This window comes from Brachycentrus maculatus, unplaced genomic scaffold (genome assembly GCF_059751285.1).
Source record: "Brachycentrus maculatus isolate JH-2025_06_01 unplaced genomic scaffold, ASM5975128v1 h1tg000138l, whole genome shotgun sequence".
NCBI lineage: Eukaryota > Metazoa > Arthropoda > Insecta > Trichoptera > Brachycentridae > Brachycentrus > Brachycentrus maculatus.
The window spans coordinates 1,482,546-1,503,332 of record NW_028280891.1 but is presented as its reverse complement, the minus strand read 5'-3'; the positions used below and the strand labels follow the sequence as shown (position 1 = coordinate 1,503,332).

General features: G+C 33.8%; 2 protein-coding genes across 5 annotated transcripts in view; one reads left to right on the top strand and one right to left on the bottom strand.

Moving 5' to 3' along the window:
- The window catches only part of LOC148309167 (uncharacterized), a 308,399-nt gene extending 295,980 nt beyond the window's left edge, over positions 1–12,419 (top strand). For 3 of the 4 annotated variants that reach the window (XM_088260563.1, XM_088260562.1, XM_088260564.1), the window contains exons 5-7: positions 5,303–5,799; positions 8,846–9,012; positions 9,834–12,419. In XM_088260563.1, coding sequence (XP_088116689.1) covers positions 5,314–5,799; positions 8,846–9,012; positions 9,834–10,824 — 1,644 coding nt within the window. In that variant the 5' untranslated portion in view covers positions 5,303–5,313 and the 3' untranslated portion in view covers positions 10,825–12,419. The remainder of the gene's footprint in view (positions 1–5,302; positions 5,800–8,845; positions 9,013–9,833) is intronic. The other variant, XM_088260565.1, reaches the window with a different exon arrangement.
- LOC148309166 (proteasome subunit alpha type-1-like) lies at positions 12,412–20,499 on the bottom strand. The gene is made up of 6 exons (XM_088260566.1): positions 20,372–20,499; positions 18,775–19,025; positions 16,486–16,645; positions 14,754–14,963; positions 13,645–13,824; positions 12,412–12,942 (listed from the first exon to the last, which is right to left on the bottom strand). Exons 1-6 carry the CDS (start codon positions 20,372–20,374, stop codon positions 12,922–12,924), a joined length of 825 nt encoding a protein of 274 aa, XP_088116692.1. The 5' UTR covers positions 20,375–20,499; the 3' UTR covers positions 12,412–12,921.
- Between the last annotated feature and the right edge of the window lie 288 nt (positions 20,500–20,787).

Below are 20,787 nucleotides of genomic sequence, written 5' to 3'. Positions count from 1 at the left end.
CATTACGTCATTCGTCTTGCCAGAAATTGAATCCCGAACATTCTAATTGTACTAATAACAACATTACTGAGGAAGATTTTAAAAAAATATCTGTAATAATAAGTGTTTGTGTTCTTACGATACATGCAAATATTTCATTTCAACAGTACATTCAAGAAAGCCTACACGGCTTGTGTTTGAAAATTGTAATTATATTGTTTCGAAGTGGGGGTCGAATCTAGAATCCGCCACCCTAGCTCATATAATTTTTTAAATTATTTTTAAATAGTCAATATTAATATGCAATATTTTCTTTATTCACGTAGTTAAAATTTGATGGCTTGACGGAAAGTAGACGAGTTGAAAGACCTAGGTGTATTTATGTAGGTACTTGTATAATACCTGCATGTAAACGGTACCTAGTGTTTCCTTTGACCGCGCAGACGTTGCCCTGTGTATAAAAATCCACACAAGACGGTCCTATCATTTTATATTACGTATTGTACAGACTTCCGCACTATATGTATACGAGCGAATGTTCCTATGTACGTTTCTTTAATTTGAAGTCAAATAGGCGTAACTAACACAAACCAACTGTAAAATTATATGGCTATGAATAAAATCCTTTTGCAGTTATGTTAATTTGGCCTAGGATACTAAAAAATAGCAGATCTAAACTAATTCTCTCCCATGAAAAGAATAAATGTTCTTTTTCTAATCCTTATTCCCAGCCAATGGAGCAAATGGCACTGTATCGCATTGACGCAGTGTTATCTCGATCGTTGCTTACATGAAGCCAAGGTGATCAAGCCCACGCTTGTGGTACCTGTTTAGGATAGTTTTAAAAAAATTAAGAAGGAAAAATCACTAATATTTATTTTGACCCCCCTCTGGCCTCCAGCACGGTAGCTAAACGCGCTAATCATTACAGAGCTGGAAAAATTGGAACTTTGCTTATGTTGAGCTGAAAAACTTACATACCGGTATACGTTTGAAATTTACGTTGTACTTTAAAACTTAATTTAACTTAACTTTACGTTGTACTTTGACCCTTTAAAACGTAATTTTAATTAGGGCATAATACATCCAATATAATTTCGATATAAATTAGATGACTCTGTGAAATAAATAAATTTAAATTGCATTAGATGTGAATATTATTTTTCAAATTAGGTTTAACAACCCATAGTGAAATGATGTATGCTGATTAGTTTGTAGTATGACGCCATACATATAAAGACTAACAATCTTGCAATAGTATCATCCATCAATATCAATACACGAGTATATTATAATATATAGATATCTCAGACTAACGTTATCAACGCCAAAAAATAAGAAGTTGATAAAGCAACCACATTACTATTTAGTATTGCTTTTCTAATCGCTTCTCTACGGGAATCAGATCCTTCAATACGTCGTTTAAATAAATTAAGCGATAATTAAAACTATTGCACCTTGCAGAAACTCATTTATGACGACAGATAGCCATCTCTCATCCGAATCGCGTAAGAATATTTTGGATATAATAATTGTCGTTCTCGTGGGAACCACAATAAATGTAATGGCTCTTTTACAATCCATTTCCTGAGACGTTCTTCTTGGCTATTTGTTTGAATAATATTTGACACAGTTTTGCTTATAACGAATTACAATTTGAACAAAATCATTGACCATGAACGAGCCCCACGCGATTTTTTTCATACGAAGCATTAATTTATTGTCTTGTTGAAAAAAAAACATAACACTTCGGTTTAGGTAATTTGGCACAATTATCGGGGTCGGTGCTAGAGTGGGGAAACCAAAATAAACAAGTCTAAATTTTTAGACAATACAGTAATAAAAATAACGTGTCTAAAATATGCTTAAGCGCATGATCTTATAATAATCTTACATACATTTTAGTTAGTTGGCGCGTGTTTTGATGAACAGCCCTGGTATTATACATACGTTGCAAGAGATTTGAATTTTCTCAAATTTTCCAAGATTTTATTTCTGTGGTGTTGACTGATATTCTTCAGTTTTCCTAGTATTTTAGGTGCAGAAAGAAAATTCTTACGTTTTGTGTTAAATATGGTGTACAAAATATTTTTTTTTAAATATTTTGAAAAACCATTTAGTTTGGCATGGCTGTGAGTCTGATGATTTTAAGCGATTTTAATGAAAATAGAGTACGTGTTAGGTTCATGTGCGTTTCTCCATGGCAGGGTGGCGTGTCGGGCTCCATCCACAGCACTGCGGCACAAGCATCGATCCCACCCTTCGCGACCAACCACTACTTTACATTTACGACTACGCCATTAGTTCGTATCACCTACTCACCTACTCACCCACCCACCTACCCCAACATGCGGCCAACTCTCGGCTAACGTCGCGTGCCAACTGCCAACCGAAGGCATATACTATTCCGAACAATCTGCTGGGATAGGAAAACGAAGAAGAAGAAGAAAAAACCTTTATTTACCGGTGCACCAATTATTTAGAAAAAAAATCCGTGGAGGAAATCTTCACAATATGATCAGCACCTAAATAGTGCATAGAGCACCGCACGTGGTATGACCTCTTTTAAGGATTTTATATAAAGGTTTTATTCATTTTCAAACCCTTATCTGCACTCAATGGGGCTTAAGGCACTACATCATATTTAAATATATATATATATATATATATATATATATATATATATATATATATATATATATATATATATATATATATATATATATATATATATATATATATATATATATATATATATATATATATATATATATATATATATATATATATATATATATGTAATAAAATAACTAGGTACCTACCTATACATTTTATTAAGTACTTACAAATAGTACATACATAAAACAGTTCTACCACCAGATGCCGCATGCGTCGCTCAGAATAAAACAAAAGACTTCCGATAATATTTTTAACTGTCAGAATCAGATAGATAGATAGATAGATAGATATAAAAATTATTATAAAGATAAATTAAGAATAAACTTTAATTACAAAGCAACACATTGTTTATTTTATTATTATACACCCACTTTACATATTATTTACACTTAATTTTCAAAAGGAAAATATTACCACGTTATAAAACGACAATTTTGTTAATTGGAAATGGATTATGAAACATTAGATGTATTAAAACAATTACTACAATATGTTCGGAGTGAGAGAGAAAAATTAGAAGATGATCAAAGAAAACGATTAGAAGATAATCAAAAAAGACGTGGAAATCTAAGAACTAGTGATAAAATAAAAGATAAAAGTCCATGTAAGATTTGTGAAAATTTAAATAAGGGAACTCGATATCACCCTGAAGCAAAGTGCTGGTTTAAAACAAAGGAGGATGATAAGATTAATAATAAAAATGAAGATTTAAAAATTACACAGAAACAGTGCTTGAAAAATGAAAATAAAAATAATGTGGAAAAAATTTCTACAAAATATAAAATAAAATATACTCCAGAAAAGAAGAATTTCGAAGCAGATTGTATGAGCAGGAATCCAGTATTAGAATCGAAGGAAAATGCAAATGAACAATTAAAAGTTGTAAATTTGGTTAAATTAGAAGATATTTCAAAAGATCAGAATAAAAATGAAGACATACAAAAAACACAGAAACAGTGCTTGAAAAATGAAAATAAAAATAAAGTAGAAAAAACTTCTACGAAAGATAAAATAAAATATACTCCAGGAAAGAAGAATTTAGAAGTAGATTGTCTAAGCAGGAATCCAGTATTAAAATCGAATGAAAATGCAGATGAACAATTAAAAGTTGTAAATTTGGTTAAATTAGAAGATATTTTAAAAGATCAGAATAAAAATGAAGACATACAAATAACACAGAAACAGTGCTTGAAAAATGAAAATAAAAATAAAGTAGAAAAAACTTCTACGAAAGATAAAATAAAATATACTCCAGGAAAGAAGAATTTAGAAGTAGATTGTCTAAGCAGGAATCCAGTTTTAGAATCGAATGAAAATGCAGATGAACAATTAAAAGTTGTACATTTGGTTATATTAGAAGATACTTTAAGAGATCTGAATAAAAATGAAGGAATTCAAAAGAAAAAAACAAATGGATTGAAAAAAACTGTGTCTACTTTAAAAGGGTCAAGAAGAAAAAAAAAATACAAAAAAAGAAAGAAAAAAAAGAACGGAAAAAAGAAAAAAAAAAAAAGAAAGAAAAAAAAACAAGAAAGAAAAAAAAACAAGAAAGAAAAAAAAGAAAGAAAAAAAGAAGGAAAAATGAAAGAAAGAAAAAAAAAAAAAACTTTATCATATCACTAAACTTATACCAGTCCCTTCACTACAAGAAGATGATCCGGAGGACGAGTGAAAATTTTACTATGAATTTTCTTCCCCAAGGGGGGAGATGTAATAAAATAACTAGGTACCTACCTATACATTTTATTAAGTACTTACAAATAGTACATACATAAAACAGTTCTACCACCAGATGCCGCATGCGTCGCTCAGAATAAAACAAAAGACTTCCGATAATATTTTTAACTGTCAGAATCAGATAGATAGATAGATAGATAGATATAAAAATTATTATAAAGATAAATTAAGAATAAACTTTAATTACAAAGCAACACATTGTTTATTTTATTATTATACACCCACTTTACATATTATTTACACTTAATTTTCAAAAGGAAAATATTACCACGTTATATATATATATACGTGGTAATATTTTCCTTTTGAAAATTAAGTGTAAATAATATGTAAAGTGGGTGTATAATAATAAAATAAACAATGTGTTGCTTTGTAATTAAAGTTTATTCTTAATTTATCTTTATAATAATTTTTATATCTATCTATCTATCTATCTATCTATCTGATTCTGACAGTTAATAATATTATCGGAAGTCTTTTGTTTTCTTCTGAGCGACGCATGCGACATCTAGTGGTAGAACTGTTTTATGTAGGTACTATTTGTAGGTACTTAATAAAATGTATAGGTAGGTACCTAGGTATTTTATTACATATATATATATATATATATATATATATATATATATATATATATATATATATATATATATATATATATATATATATATATATATATATATATATATATATATATATATATATATATATATATATTCACAATACCAACATGAAAATTACACCAAGTGCCAACACCTTCGAATATTCAATTCACATAAATTATCGAATAAAATACAAAATTGTATTTTATTCGATAATTTATGTGAATTGTTTGAATAAATAATTGTTTGAATAGAAGCACGGTTGAAGACTTACCATATATTTATATTTTTGCTTTCTTTGTTCTCAGGTTGTTAAGCAATGGAAGCAAAAGAGAGGTCTTCCGATCGTAGGTTCGGCCGAGGAGCTGACAGGTCATCAGAACGTGTCGCGAGTCGACTGGCCGTTCCCAGATCAACGAGAGGCAAGGATAGATCTGGCGACCGGTTGGATACCAGGGTAGAAGAAAGACTAGAAAACCTCGCAAAACACGCCGAGAAACCACCGAAAAGCTCCCTGCAAGACAGAATGACGCAGATATACTCCGACGACAGTGAAGATGACGAGGATCAAGTCGGTGAAGAGGTCTGCATCTGGGTGGACGATCGGCAGCTTTGGGTCAGTGGGGTGTTGCCGGATACAACGTGTGGAGAGGTGGTCAGGGCGCTGCTACCGCACAGACCAGGTCAGTCTGGAGACGAGCAGGACTGGGTCATCACGGAGGGATGGAGGAGTATGGAGCAGCCGTTGGATAGTGAGGCGACCATTTTGGACATCTGGAACGCGTGGGGAGATGCCCAGAGCGAGGTGATAACAATACTATTTTATAATAATATTTTCAATTCTTTTTGTGTAGTTTTTTATTTAAGTTTTCGTTAGTAAATACAGTGGAATCTTCCATAACGAGCATTATTCGTTCTGGAATTTTACTTGTCAACCGACTTATGCGAAATATCGCTCGTTAAGGGATCAAAAATTTAACTTTTTTTGCTCGTTATGTAAATTACTCGTTATGAGAGGTTCCACTGTACCATTATCTGACACTTGTTTTGACGTATTTCGCATCATTTTCAAACACCGTGTATGAAGCTAAATCTAAATTTCAGAGTTGTGTCCTCGGGACGATGAAGGATGATTCGATTTTTGTATTATTTTATTCATAATATTTTGAGAGTGTTAAATTTTTTGTTTATGCTGGATTCGCTGCATTTATGATCTATTTATAAAAAATTCAATGATATCTCGATATAGATGTTTTGAACGAGATGGGAATTAGGAAATATGGGTATTTACATGGCTTGCAACCCATCATTGGCTGGTTTAAGTGTTTTTTATGCACTGTGAAAAATTCATTATTCTGCAATTTATTTAATACTACCATCTCAGTAAAAAAAAAATAACATAACATATACGTGTATTTCGATTCAATGCTATGTTTGAGTAAGTCGAAGAGGCTTTATTCGAAAATAGGAATTAAGTTGTGGCAAATCTAGAGCGTCTACCCGACTCAAATATTAATAAAAGCATGTATATTTTTTGTTAGTGAGTTATTCAACAAACAAATCATTCCCCACCCTATAGTAGGTATTGTATATATTTTTCTGGACTAATATTCTCATTCCTTGTATGTATAATATGTAGGTATTAAAGATACGACCATTAAATTGTTGAAATTACGACATTTTCGGAACTACTGTATAATTGGTTAGAAAATGACGTATCCACCTACGCATTTCTTTTTAGTTAGGACGTTTTCAGAGTGGGTCGCTTTGGCGGTTAGGCCAATTCGCGCGTCTGTAATATTATTCTATTTAGTGATGGAGCTAGTGTTTATTGAAGGTTGTCACGACACACGACAGCCGACAAATAAGGGAATAGCGTGCGACATCATGCAGACACGAAATGGTTTCACGTTTTCAAACTGGCCATGACGAATTCTACAAAATGACACACACAACATATTGTTCTAATAACCACACACAAAGGGCGTAGGTACATCAGCAGTAAAATGTTGCAAAATGCCTCCTAGATACTAAAAAACGACATGTTTTCATGTAGGCAGGTTTTTCACCTCTCTACAAAATGTAAAGCAATCATCGATTATTGTAAATAAGTTGTCAAAGCATAAAAATTATTTTTTTTTAAAAATCAGCATAAAGGGAATTTAAAAAAAAAATGTGTTAAAATTAAGGTTAATCTAACAATGGGGCCGTATTGAAAACAAACGTATCAATCACCAAATTAGAAAACTAGTAATGAATCCTGCGCAGATGCGCAGGATATCAATAATGATAGTACCTGATGATCAGGTGAAAAATCACTGTTATTTATTTTGACTCCTCTAAGAATCAAACCTGAGACCTCCAGCACGGCCATTCTTGCCTGTATAGATAATTAAAAAAATCATCAATCAAGTTTGCACATATTTGATACAGAAAGCACTGCTTTCTGTGAGGATTCTTCAGAGCTGTTTCCCAAATAAAGCTGAAGGCTTGTCAAATATTTTTATTTTATTTTCTATCCATTCTCAAAATATTTGCACGCGTCGGGATGGTTACGGAAAATTTTACCGTTTACACAAAATAATCTAAATTTGAACCACTTTCCGAACTTTCGATTTGTTAGAACGGATATTAATTTAATTTGATTTCGGTTACTTCCGTGATATTTTTTATTTATAATAATGAAAATAAATGGGAGTGTCGGTAGATGCATTGTTTTACATAAATCTTTACTTGGCAAACACTATCATATTGATTTTTTAAAAATGTTTATGAATATCAAGTGTAATCGTAAATAATATCTATGTACATATTTTTAACTTTCTACCCCGTAATAAATACTAAATACGAAATACGTAGGTACTTATTTTGTGATCATTTTAGACAATGTTAACATTTCCTATTCTACCCATGATAGATACATAATTTAAATTTGGAAAATTGGATTATACATAAGTATGTATATTGTTGAAAGTAACAACAAAGGTTTTTTTTTCAAATTTCGTAGGCGACATCTATGGTTGAAAGTTTGTAGTTGCGTTGTATCATTTTCGAATTATCTTTTACTAGCAAATACCTGAAAATGTAGTTTTTAATTTTATCATGCTTATTTTTTTGACCAACTGTTTTTTCTCACAACATTCAGTGTCCTAATTTTTATTCTCAAATGCTGGTTTTGTTCCAATCAATATCTAACATGAATGAAGAGCTTATTTAAATGGGAATATGAATGCCTGCTTATTTACAAGGATTACAACATATCATTGGTTGGCTTTAGTGACCATTTTATACACTGTGCAATGAATTTAAAAAAAGGATAAATCATCTTCATTATCTGTTTTAAGATGACAATAAAAATCTTAATATAAATAACTCCTACGTGGGGAAAGCTCAAATATTTGCAAATAAAAATTAGAACACACTAAAACTATTTTGTGAAACTTTTTATTATTATTTCTTAGTTCGGTAGTGTAAAGGCAAAAGGGTATATCTGTCAAATGTTTCATTTTCTAAGTTTGTTCTACAAAACGTCTAAAAATAGTGTATTCCATAATCTATAAAAAGGATATAGCTGTAGTTGCAATACTTATTTAGTTTTATTAAAATATGTACTTATATATAAAAAAACATAAAACAAATGATTTATTTTATTTCACAACTTTGTTTTTGCTCTCCTGTAAAATTTGGTCTGAGACAGACTTTGCCTTTACACTACCGAGTTGTCGTATATCAATTATGATGTTTAAGCAAGAAATTAAATTAAATGATTAGTTTGTAAATTTATTATTTTAATGATTTCAATACGAGTGTCTGCTTTTTTAATTTTGTTAATTGAATATCTGTCCTTGCAGATCCGGTTCACCCTTCGCTATGCGGATAGCTCCGGGGACTCGGGTCGAGGGAGTCCCCCTTCTCCACGCAGGAGACCGCACTCCGCCCGGAAGCGCTCGCGCCAGCTCTTCCCGCAGCTGATCCGGGCTCAGGGCGACACGCTGCAGATGCAGGCTGACAGGTTAAGGTAGCTGCATTACTCGTGTTGGATTAGACTAACTCTCATTGGTAACATAAACCAAGCTAGGACACAAAATGCCGAGCCCTTTTCTAGTGGAACGGAAGGTCTGCTGATAACAGTCAACAGTCCGCCTTCTCCTAAGGAGTGCAACGTGGTTTCCTCCCAGCAATGAGCAAATGCTGAGAAGTTCCTGATTGGCTTACACTAGATTATCCCTCCTGTTCCCAACACAGATTCAAATAAAAACATATTTATTTAGTTAGAAGAAACAAAAATGCACTTAATGATCTATAAACCTTGTACATAATAAGCAAGGTAAATAATAAACGTAATTCCCATCCGAAAAAAAGACTCTCAAAGTTCCTTAAATATCTTAAGTTTGATTCCTTAATAACTCAAAGTTTCTTAATTATGTTAAGTTTTGCTTAACAAATTTCAAAGTTAAATTCTCTGACCTCTATCCACACTTCAGTTCTTTTTCTTGCTCTTATCTGTGCCCAAGTGGTGTACAGGGCATCACGTCGGGTCGACGTGGTGTTAACTCGATTGTTGATCACATGAAGGCTGGGAGATCAAATCTGGGATCTGCATTCTTCAATATAGGTGTGGAATATATTTGTTGGGATGCAGAAAACTAAAGTGAGAGAGCTTAGGGTTAAACGACATAAATGTCATATAGGAAAGGAAAACAGAGGAAAAAGAGAACAGCAGCAAAGACTTTCTTCCTTCAACGTTTGACAAATCATTTTAGATCATTTATGATAGTATCAATAACTAATTTAGCGTATTTTTAATGTCATATTAACAAAAGTCATTTTATTTCACAGGGAACAGGACAGGCAGATCTGTCATCTGGAGGAGCAGACACACAGAACGAGGATGGCTAAACACGGACCCAACTACCTCCTAGAAAGTTACCTCAGAGATATTGCAAGAAACAACGAACTAGCTAACAGCGAAGACAGAAGAGACGAGCTCGCCGGCATGAGCGAACTAAACATCGGAGAAGACGATCAGAAACTCGGTAACGGAACGCAAGATAGCAGCCCGGTCCAAGGAGAAGGGGCGGAGAATGCGAGAAGTAGCGAAGCTACCGATAGTCCGGCCGCTAATAGCGACAGCGGAGTAGGAGTCAGCGGGAGTCCTCCTCGACCAGCAAAGCGGAGATCGAGAGGTCGCCATCTCCTCAGAGAACATTACCTCACCAAGGAGCTAACGGACATTTGTCAGATAAATGCCAACAGAATCGTTCAAAAATCAGACGACAACTCGGAAACATCGACAGACGAATTGAGCAGAATCCAACAACAGATAGACATCCTAGAAAAACTGACAATTGTCAACAAAAGGCTGCAGAGAGAAGAAGAATTGATCGTAAGACTAGGAGTCAAACTGAGGAGATACTTGTGCGAAGATGAGATAAGCTACATCGAAAGCGAAGATCAGATAGTATCGATGCTCAATATCTTAAGAACGCAGATGGACAACAGTTCCAAGGAGATCGAAAACGCAGCCATAGAAATGGAGCGGGCGGATTACCAGTTGCAGAAAAGGAAAGGGCTTCTGGAAATGCTGTCCAAAGAAATGGAGGATGTAGATTTGGAAAGCCAGAACCTCGAAGGACAGGTCAACATGATCGGGGAATGTGGACAGCAGCCGATGTTTACAGATGTGCAATATGTCGGAATGCAGCCTCCGTATGACAATCATGCTTTATGTAATATAAATATACCCATAGATGTAAGTAAAAATCAATTTGTAAATGGGAACTACAATTTAAACAACGTACCTAATTACCCCTTGGATACTCTTGTATGACAATATTTGACAAAATTGTATATTTTAAAAAATCATTGCTTTTCTTTCAATTTCAATTCAATCATTTTTGCAATTTGAGTTAATTACTCTTGCGATAAATAATGTTTTTTTTTAAGAGGTTAAAATATTATGAAAATAATTTTAACACCACATTGAAGTCAATTTAAAAGTTATTGGTGGAAAATGGCCGCTAAGAATCAATGAAAAACAATTTAAACCGAGAAATTTCGTAAATTATTATTTTTTGTTGTTTAAAATAAGTATTTCTTTACAATTAATGAAATTAAAGTATCCGGTACTAATTTTCTGTAAACATAATGGTCCCAGGTGATTGACAATATAAGTACTTAGCCATGACAGTATGTTCACACTTACGATGTCTTCCATTGACGATGCAATATTTACATAATATACATATGTACTATGTGGTTTATTCTACATATGACTGTAAATTATATTACTGGTGCTGGAATGTATCTGAAATTCTTATTGCAAAATTTAAACTGTCAATTTACCAAGAAAAAAATTGTATGTACAGAGTGGAGGTGCAGTAGCTTGTACTTCTCTCCTCTAAGCACATGTCTCAGATGGGACACCTTCTGGACCTTGATATCTATCAGTCAGCAACTCTCTTTCTACTCTTGCTCTTTGAGGCACATTCACGTTGCCGACCATATCGGTCCATGGAATGCGTAGTATTCTACGATGTAACCACATTTCCAATGCCTCTAATCAGCTCATAGTGCTGACCTTTGCGGACATCTTCCAAATATCCAGTACATACTCACTGTGCTTTAGGCGCTGTAGGGCAGAATATTAAAGCTATTCTTGCATACATGCTACATACGAGGGTGTAGATCTTCACAAACATTTTTTCATTAAAATCTCAGTAACTCTCCCTTTACTGGATAGTTCCAGTCGTGCTCGAATTAATTATTCTTCTTCTTCACTTCAAACCCTTATTCGCACCCCAATGGTGCATAGGGCACTGCATCATATAAACGCAGTGTTATGTTGATCGTTAATACATGAAGGAAAGGTGATCAGTCCTCCGCTTCAGGCACCAGTCCAGGGTAATATTGAATAAATATTAGAGTGAAAAAATCACTAATATTTATTTGACCCCCCCTGGGAATCGAACCCGGGACCTCCAGAACGGTAGCCGAGCGTGCTGACCATTGCACTACGGAGGCGGAATTTATTATTTTATAGCATAATTATTTTTTTGTTAATGACAATTCGCAATCTAGCATTTTCTAGTATTACTTTCCAAGTACCAGTTGATCAAATTCTGTAAATTACTATACGTACCCTGTAATTATAACTAATTATATTTAAGAAAAATAAAAATGAGATTATGTAAAAATTGGTGCTCTCTAAACATAACGTAAAGTGATAAATTTAGTATTTTTATACAAATTATATAATTAACAACGAAATATGTGTAAAGAAAATTTTTATATACAAAACTTTGTACTATCTTCCGATGCAACGAATTTTCCATGTTTATATATAAATATTTGTAAATTACAATCATATTTTAATTTGTTTTGTACAATGTAAATAGGTGTTAAGAAATAAAATATATTTTTACAAAGTTAAAAGGCTCGTTATTTATTTGATAGATATATAAGTTTTACAATGGGAAAAAAAAAATTCAATTACATATACATATTGTTTATTTTATGAAATATAATTAACAGGGCACCCATGTATTAATTATTTAGATTCATTTCTTATTTTCCATGGCCGACAATCGTAAATTGTAAAGCATTAAAACCTTCTCAGAATTTAAAAAAAAATACTATATTTGAGATGGAACACCACTTTCATTGTACATAGTTTCAGTATATTAACAATAATTCTGAAAAGATTACAATACAATTTAATAACTTACGATTGCCGGCCATGGGAAATATTTGAATTTCACAAAGCAAAGGGGAAGTAAAAGAATTAACTCGGAGAACAAAATCACAAAACGATTCAAGTGTGATACAGTAAAAAAAATGGGCCATTGAGGATCCAAAAAGTTCATTGCAAAGGGTTGTTTTGTGTGGGAAGATGTCACATTTTGTCCAAGTCTGTCTTCTTTACTGTCTATTCGGTATCCATAGCGACCTAAAATAAAAAAATACATAAATATTTCAGAAATATAATTAAATATAATGCCCTCTATTGAAATATAATGCAAGCTTTTTGTTTGAACCCAAGACTCAAACCTAAAAAGGCTTTATGGTTATCACAACAGGTGACTCTTAACAACAAACACTAGGTTGAGATAATCCAATATAATAGGTGTCTTGACTTGATTTGAGACATCTATCATTCTTTTTATTTGAAAGATGATGGAAATTTACAAACCTAAGGGCTTACAACCACCTGTAATATTGAGATATGGTGAATATCACTCATACTATGCTAAATGAAAGTGACAGGATATATCGTTGTCGTACAGGAGAAAGTGACCGACTGACAAAACGTAAAATGTTCAGGAGGGCCATTTAAGTCCATTTTGCTTTGCAAGAAAATAAACATCAATGCAGTAACTCATTTTTAACAAGTCAATATATTATACTTCCAAGTTTAAATTCCTTTAGGATGTTTTTCAGGGCAATATTAAGCTGGTAAAATATCAAATAGTTAATGATCACGTTTTTATAAAAAATGCACTTGGTCACTTTCTCCTGTACGACTAAGATATATGAGATAGTTTGAATGAATAATATAATGTCATTTTCTTCATAACAATGACAGAAACGTAGGAATGAAAATTTTCATCCACCAGGAGAGGATAAGATAATAAGACAAAGGTCAAGTCACCGCCGGGACTGGGTCCGGTCGCTCCGCGGGCTCCTGGTCCCCCTGCGCGGTGCCGTGCGGAGCGGGCCCCGCGCCGCCCCGCCGCTCCTCCCCCTCCACCAGCGACAGGTACTTCCCGGTCTCCTCCTCATCCAGCATCCGGAAGGGGTGCCCCTTGCCGACTATCCCAATGGAGATGTTCTGAAAGAAGGCATTTTTAAATTCATTGCATCCATTTATTGAGTGATGGAGTTTCAAATTAACACATTGTTTGCGGGAAACTCTTAAAAGCGTCTTTTACATACTGTTGGTAGAGAGCGAGAGATGCTTGTAAGCGTTCTATATGTTTTTGTAGAGTATTTACAGGACTTATGACCCGTTATAGGCTGATTTAGTGATCGCTTTACACACATACAACAATCACCATTCTACCCATGGAAGATTCATAGATATATTAATCAATTTCATGAATGCACATATGAGTTCACAAAGGCCATCTATGCTGGATTGAGAAAAGCTTTTATTAAGTGACCCTTTTACTTGTGGGCAACATCATAAGACCTGTAAACACCCAGACTTCTATATTTTTCTTCACCTACGTTGAGATGTCAATATGTAAAAATAACTTTAAATGGAGATAATCCAGATTAATGTATAAATTTTAAATCAAACACATTTTTTTTGAGTCTACTAAGTTGTATTTTATTAACAAAAACACATAAAAAAAGATATTGTGACAATTGTTTTGCCTTGTTAGGGCATTATCAAACAAATTGTTTGACATTCATTTGATAATGCTCTAACAAGGCGAAACAATTGTCACAATATAACTATTTATGTGTTTTTGTTAATAAAATACAACTTAGTAGACTCAAAAAATCTGTGTGATTTAAAATTTATACATAAATTAAAATGGAGTTCTACGAATTAAACGCAAATTAATAAATAATCCAGATTTGTGAACAAGTATGTGGACACACTCAATATATTGCGAATAAAAATAAGAAGGTTCCAATCTGCCTCAGAAATAATTTCATAAGGCAGTTTACCATCAGAGTTTGGTCGACTACGGCGATTTATACTGCCAACGTGCGAAGGCACTCAATAATGGTGATTACAAATATAGTTACCTTAGTGTTGAGTTCCATCTCGTTGGGCAGCGTGTCTCTTATGGCTCTAAGTCCGTGGGCCACGAGCGTGGCGAGGTCACAGTCTGCCAGCTCTTGGAGCTGTCTCTCCAGGTAGGTCCGGGCAGACTGCGAGCGCGCTCCGATGGCCATGGCGCGGCAGTCGAAGTAGTTGGCCGACGGGCACGTTTGGAAGATGTGGGGACCGTTGTCCTGAAGAAATCAAAATAAAATAATGTGAGATACCATATATCAATGAGGTATCTGTACAAAGGGGGAATATCGGATTTAACATACATTATACATTTTCGTCCGCCTCCGTAGTGTAATGGTCAGCATGCTCGCCTACCGTTCTGGAGGTCCCGGGTTCGATTCCCAGGGGGGTTTAATAAATATAAGTGATTTTTTCACTGTAATATTTATTCAATATTACCCTGGACTGGTACCTGAAGTGGAGGGCTGATCACCTTTCCTTCATGTGTAATCGATCGAGATAACACTGCGTATGTATGAAGCAGTGCCCTATGCACCATTGGGGTGCGGTAAGGGTTTTATTATTATTTATTATACATACAATACACTCCCAATTTAACTAGGACACTCTTATCATTGAAAAATTAACAAAATAATAATGGTTCCAACAAAATGGGGCAACAAGCCACACAACATGACCAATTATGGCTTTATTGCGCGAAAAGTTTCCTGGTCACATTTCATTTCACATTTTGGCGATGTCAATCACCAAGATCATGCGATTTGACTCCATTTTAATTTTTTTCTGTGAAGTTACACAAAGGACCATGTTTATGCGAATAATCTCCGGGCTCTAGACGCATTTAAAACCAACATTACTCAAGTTACGGCCGAGAAACCCCCCCAAATGAGCGAAAAAGTGGTTAAAAATGACCTCAATAGAATCGCATGCATCGAATCTTTTCGAGGTGCCATTTAAATCATATTGTTTTTCACATTAAATGGCAAAGTCCAAACTTTATAATGAAATAAATTTTTCATAAAAAATGTGTCGTTGTGTGTTTTATTTAGCTTTTCTTTCGAAATCGAAAAATGAATGACCCTGTATTTGTTATGAACATTTTCCGGCCTTATGTGCGCGATTTATCTGACGAAAGATCCGTTGTTTTGGTATTAGACTACGGATTCACCGATGCAGGTCTTCTAAATGATTGGATCTTACCCACCTCTAATCCAAACAATACTTAATGGTACACTTAAAAAAAAATCGAGTGTAAAATATTCATTATCAACATGTGCATCTTACTAAGCAAGAAAGTATACATAAGTCCATATAGCGCAGTTTTAAATTTCTCTTTGTTTACATTTTTTTCATATTTTCAGATTAACTGGGAAATTGATTACATGAAATTGTTTACCATCCATCCTAGAAAATTGGAAATGTACTGTAATACACTAAAAGGATTTCATTTGTTAGTATTTCTGATTATGTTTGTATTTCTAGATACCTGAATATTCAAAACATTGATAAAACATTTCCATAAGTGAAATTTCCTCGTTGAAAAATAGCATTTTACTATGTTGGCTTAATTACTAAGCGGGCTACATACTTCATACAAAAATGATAAGATCTGACGCATTATTTTAACCTTAAAAATTAAAGAAATTATTTATTACACTTGTTGTATAGAATAAATATAGACTGGCAGGCATTATGTCTACGAAGCGATATCTCCCGACTAACCGAAACCAACCAACTTACATCGTATCCAGCGACCAGCAGTCCCACTCCAAGGGGTCGCTTGTCGTACCGTTGCGTGCAGATCTGCATCTTGTTACCGACTGCACTGATCAGTCTGCCTACAGCCAGAGGAGCATCGTGAGAGTAGCGATGATTCAGGCACTCTGTGCGCATGTAGCGACTGAAATAGAACATCAAACAATATAGAAAATTTATTAATTTATAGTAAAATTAGAAAAAAATTGCACTAATTAACACCTACTGTGAGCAACTCAGCCTCCGTGGTGTAATGGTTAGCATGTTTAGCTACCGTGCTGAAGGTCCCGAGTTCAATTCCGAGGGGGGGAGGTGAAAAATTATTTGTGATTTTACACTCTAATGTTAATTTAATTTTACCCTGGACTGGTTCCTGTAGCGCAGGAGTGATCACCTTTCATTCATTTGTTAAGATCAAGATAACACTGTGTCAATACAATGCAGTGCCCTAAGCACCATTGGGTGTGGATAAGGGTTAGAAAAAAATTATAAGAAAAAAATTGCACAAATTAACGCCTACCCTAGGCAACTAGAAACTGCTGAAATGTGAATGCTTAAATGGTCAGCTGGAGTATCCCTTAGTGACAAAATAAAGAGTTCACGCATTCGTGGAAGCCTGGCTGTAACTGACATCAATAGTAAGGTAGAGGAAAGGCAATTGAGATGGTATGGGCACATAGGACGCAGAGAACCTGAACATATTGTATAAGAAATCTAGAGGAAGTTTTATCAAGTCGAGTTTGTACGTTACTTTTTAATTTTAAGCACATTTCAAGGTTCTTATCAATAAGACGATTTCTCAGTTCGCTTTTAATAAGTTTCATGCTTGAAAAATATTGTTCGCATAAATACGTAGGTAGAGACGAAGAGCCTTTGCGTGGATATTTGTGTTGGAGCCACATTTAAAAGGCTAAAGAGACGCAAGCGGTTCCCGAGCCACACTTTGCCAACCTATGCTCTACAGGGATGCAGCATGAGAGTAGTAGTAGCACTTCTTTAAAAATGCAAAGAGAACAGATAAATGTGATAATGTGAACACTCTAATAGCTATCATTTTTTTGTTTTTTTTATAAATCTCTTCAATTGAATTGAAACACCAAAAAACTGGTATTGATCGTCGCGTACCTTAGCCCTTTTACTTAAATATTAGTGATTTTTCAGTCTAATATGCTCTTCTCAACTTGTACATATTTTAACTGTTTGTTTTTTTGTTATTATTTTTACTTTAGCTCTAAAGAAAGTCTGCCTATTAATCCTCTTAACTTTTGCTATATTTTATTCTTGCTGTTTACTTTTAACTCATTTAACATTTGTAAAATTTTGCAATTGAAATATTACGATTACCTGTTTTATTTGTTATTCATTATTGTAAATGTATTTATGTTAATGTTCTGTTAAATTTCTAAATAAATAATTTAAATAATATATATTTTATTATATATTATTTATATAATAAATTATATATAAAGGTCATATAAAATAAATAATAAATATTTATTTTATATGACCCTGAACTGGTACCTAAAGAGCAAGGCTGATCACCTTTCCTTCTTGTATTTAACGATCAAGTTAACACACTGCTTCTATACTATGAACGGCGCTATGCACCATTAGGTGCAGATAAGATTATATTTTTTATTTTTAATAACCTGCAAAGCATCTATTAGAGGCTTGTCTGCAGGTAGGATAGTAAGGATAGGGAAGGTAAATGTGAAAAATACATAACAAATACCCAGACCAATTGAAAATAAATCTTTCTTGAATTTATTTTGCACTTGGCGGGAATCACGTACATAATGCAAACCATCCCATGTTCTCTCCGATTCCGCGGCTTCACATGTTAGCCAATGCTTTTGAAAGTATAGATTTATTTAATATATTGTTATCCTCCATGAAATCTGTGCTTTCTCAGCATTTCTTCTCCATGTTATAATGGATAAATTTAATAGTTGTTTCACTCTCTCTTGCTGCTCGCTGATAGTGTTTGAAGGAGACGTGTATTTAGCAGTGCTTACTATTTGTTATTTTATTATGATTTTATGTTATAAGACTATTTGTTATAAGACTTTTTATTTCTCTATTAGTGTATTCATTAGTGTATTTTTATTTTTATATTAGATACTGTATATATGTATTATATGTATTATCATAAAGGCTTCAGCCGTTCAATAAATAAATAAATAAATACATATAGTTGAATCGAACCCGCGATGCCGGTTTCGGAGTCGAGCATCTACCCAACTACGCCACGGCACCAGCAAAAAGTAGAAGTACCTTAGCATCCTCGCATCGGCAGTCAGTCCGGCAAACGAGATTCCGATGTGCTTGTCGATGGGCACTATCTTGTTCTGGTGCGTGGAGAGCTCTCCCGCCGCGCGATTGAGGGCGATGATCACCGCGTACTCTGTAGACTTTAGTCCGACGGTGGCGGAACCCAACTTGACAGCTTCCATGGCATATTCCACCTGGTGGAGGCGACCTTGGGGACTCCATACTGTCACGTCGCTGTCGTATTGATTGCGGAACTGGAAAAAAAAAATTTTTGTAAAAATTAACACCAAAAATGCAATACGAAAATATTTCAGTAACTCTTTAAATGTCCTAATTAACAGCATTATGGCTGTAGTATTTATAATAATTATAATAATAAAACCCTTATCCGCACTCCAATGGTACATAGGGCACTACGTCATATGAACGCAGTGTTATCTTGATCGTTTTACACATGAAGGAAAGGTGATCAGCTCTCCGCTTAAGGTACCAGTCCAGGGTAATATTGAATAAATATTACAGTGAAAAAATCACTTGTATTTATTTTACCCCCCCTTGGTAATCGAACCCAGGACCTCCAGAACGGTAGCCGAGCGTGCTGACCATTAGACTAGGGAGGCGTAGTATTTAAATGCACTGTAAAAATAAATTTAGATGTTTATGACTTCACAAGATGGCCCGATGTCATTAGGAAAGTGGCGGGCCTGCACTGGAGAAGAATCGCGTCTAACAGAGAAATGTGGAAGTCCAAAAGGGAGGCCTTTATTCAATACTGGACACAAGAAGAAGGCTGAAGTAAGTAGTAAGTTTACGACTGTTAGTCCTCGATAATGTTTTATTCGGTTGCTATGCTTCGAATGTGGTATTAGTGTTCTCTGCCTTTGTAGTCTAGTGGTTTGTACATTTCGGAACTGTGTTGGAGTTCCTGGGTTCCATTCCCAGGGCAATAAAAAAATAGGTGATTTTTAACTCAATTTTTACTAAATATCACAATGCACTGATACCTGAAATGCAAGGCTGAACAATAACCTTGAATTTATGTAATTAACAATCAAGATAACACTGCGTTGACACAATGTAGTGCTCTTTGCATTATTGGGTGAGCATTAAGGATCAAAGAAGGAAGAAGGCGTTATTATTTCTAACCAATGTTCATATTTTTACATCTTTCACCTGAATTAATGTAATTTTATGAGTTACAGTATTGAATAAGTAATAAAAAGATGTTTTCTTGAAAAAAAATCTAAAAGTTAATTTCAATTATATTTTTAAAAAACCTTCACAATAAACAAGGATATAAAGATCATCCAATTTGACAAGTGGTTTGAAAATCCAATTGTCTTATATGACATTATTTATATTGTTCCATAAAAAAAACATTAATACTATTCTAAACTGAAAACTGTTGGAATCTCTTTATTTTAATTATATTTTCTTTGATTAAGTTATAATGAATTTGACAGTTTTCATCGCTTAACTTGGAGGTTTGCATTATTTTGTAGGTTAGGTATGACATTGCACAAAACGTTCAACTAAAATTTGTGGAAATAGGCAAAAAATAAATACAAATGTTTAAAAAAATTAAATGATTCCTTCATACCATTTTATATGTTGGAAATGAGCACTGACGACTTGCTTATGCTAAAAATTAAAAAAAGGAAAACTATATCCGAAAACACAGAATTACAAAAGTGAAAACCGGCTGCGAGTTAATTCCACAGATAAAGCAATTCGTAGATCGGAAATTTACAACTCATCGTTTTTTCATAGACAAAATGCTTATGTCCACTGAAATTTCAGTGTAGCCAACATTGATTAAAAAAACTGGGGTTTTTCAAAATAATTTAATTTTGACTATCCTAAAAAATTACTTGGATATTAATTACACATTAAGTCCAAGTATATAACACTAAATACATTTTTAAAAATTCAGCTACGTAAAAAAATGTTAATTTACTACATATATAGGTCAGTAGTTTTTTTTGGGCAGTCATGTTTTTATAATGATATATTTTT

What these genes read in the sequence shown, in the direction of transcription:
- LOC148309166 (XM_088260566.1), bottom strand. An exon ending in TGCTGGTCGCTGGATACGAT is followed by an intron (nt 14,964 to 16,485) that starts GTAAGTTGGTTG and finishes TGATTTCTTCAG; the next exon opens with GACAACGGTCCCCACATCTT. An exon ending in GACCGGACCCAGTCCCGGCG is followed by an intron (nt 12,943 to 13,644) that starts GTGACTTGACCT and finishes TTTTTATTTTAG; the next exon opens with GTCGCTATGGATACCGAATA.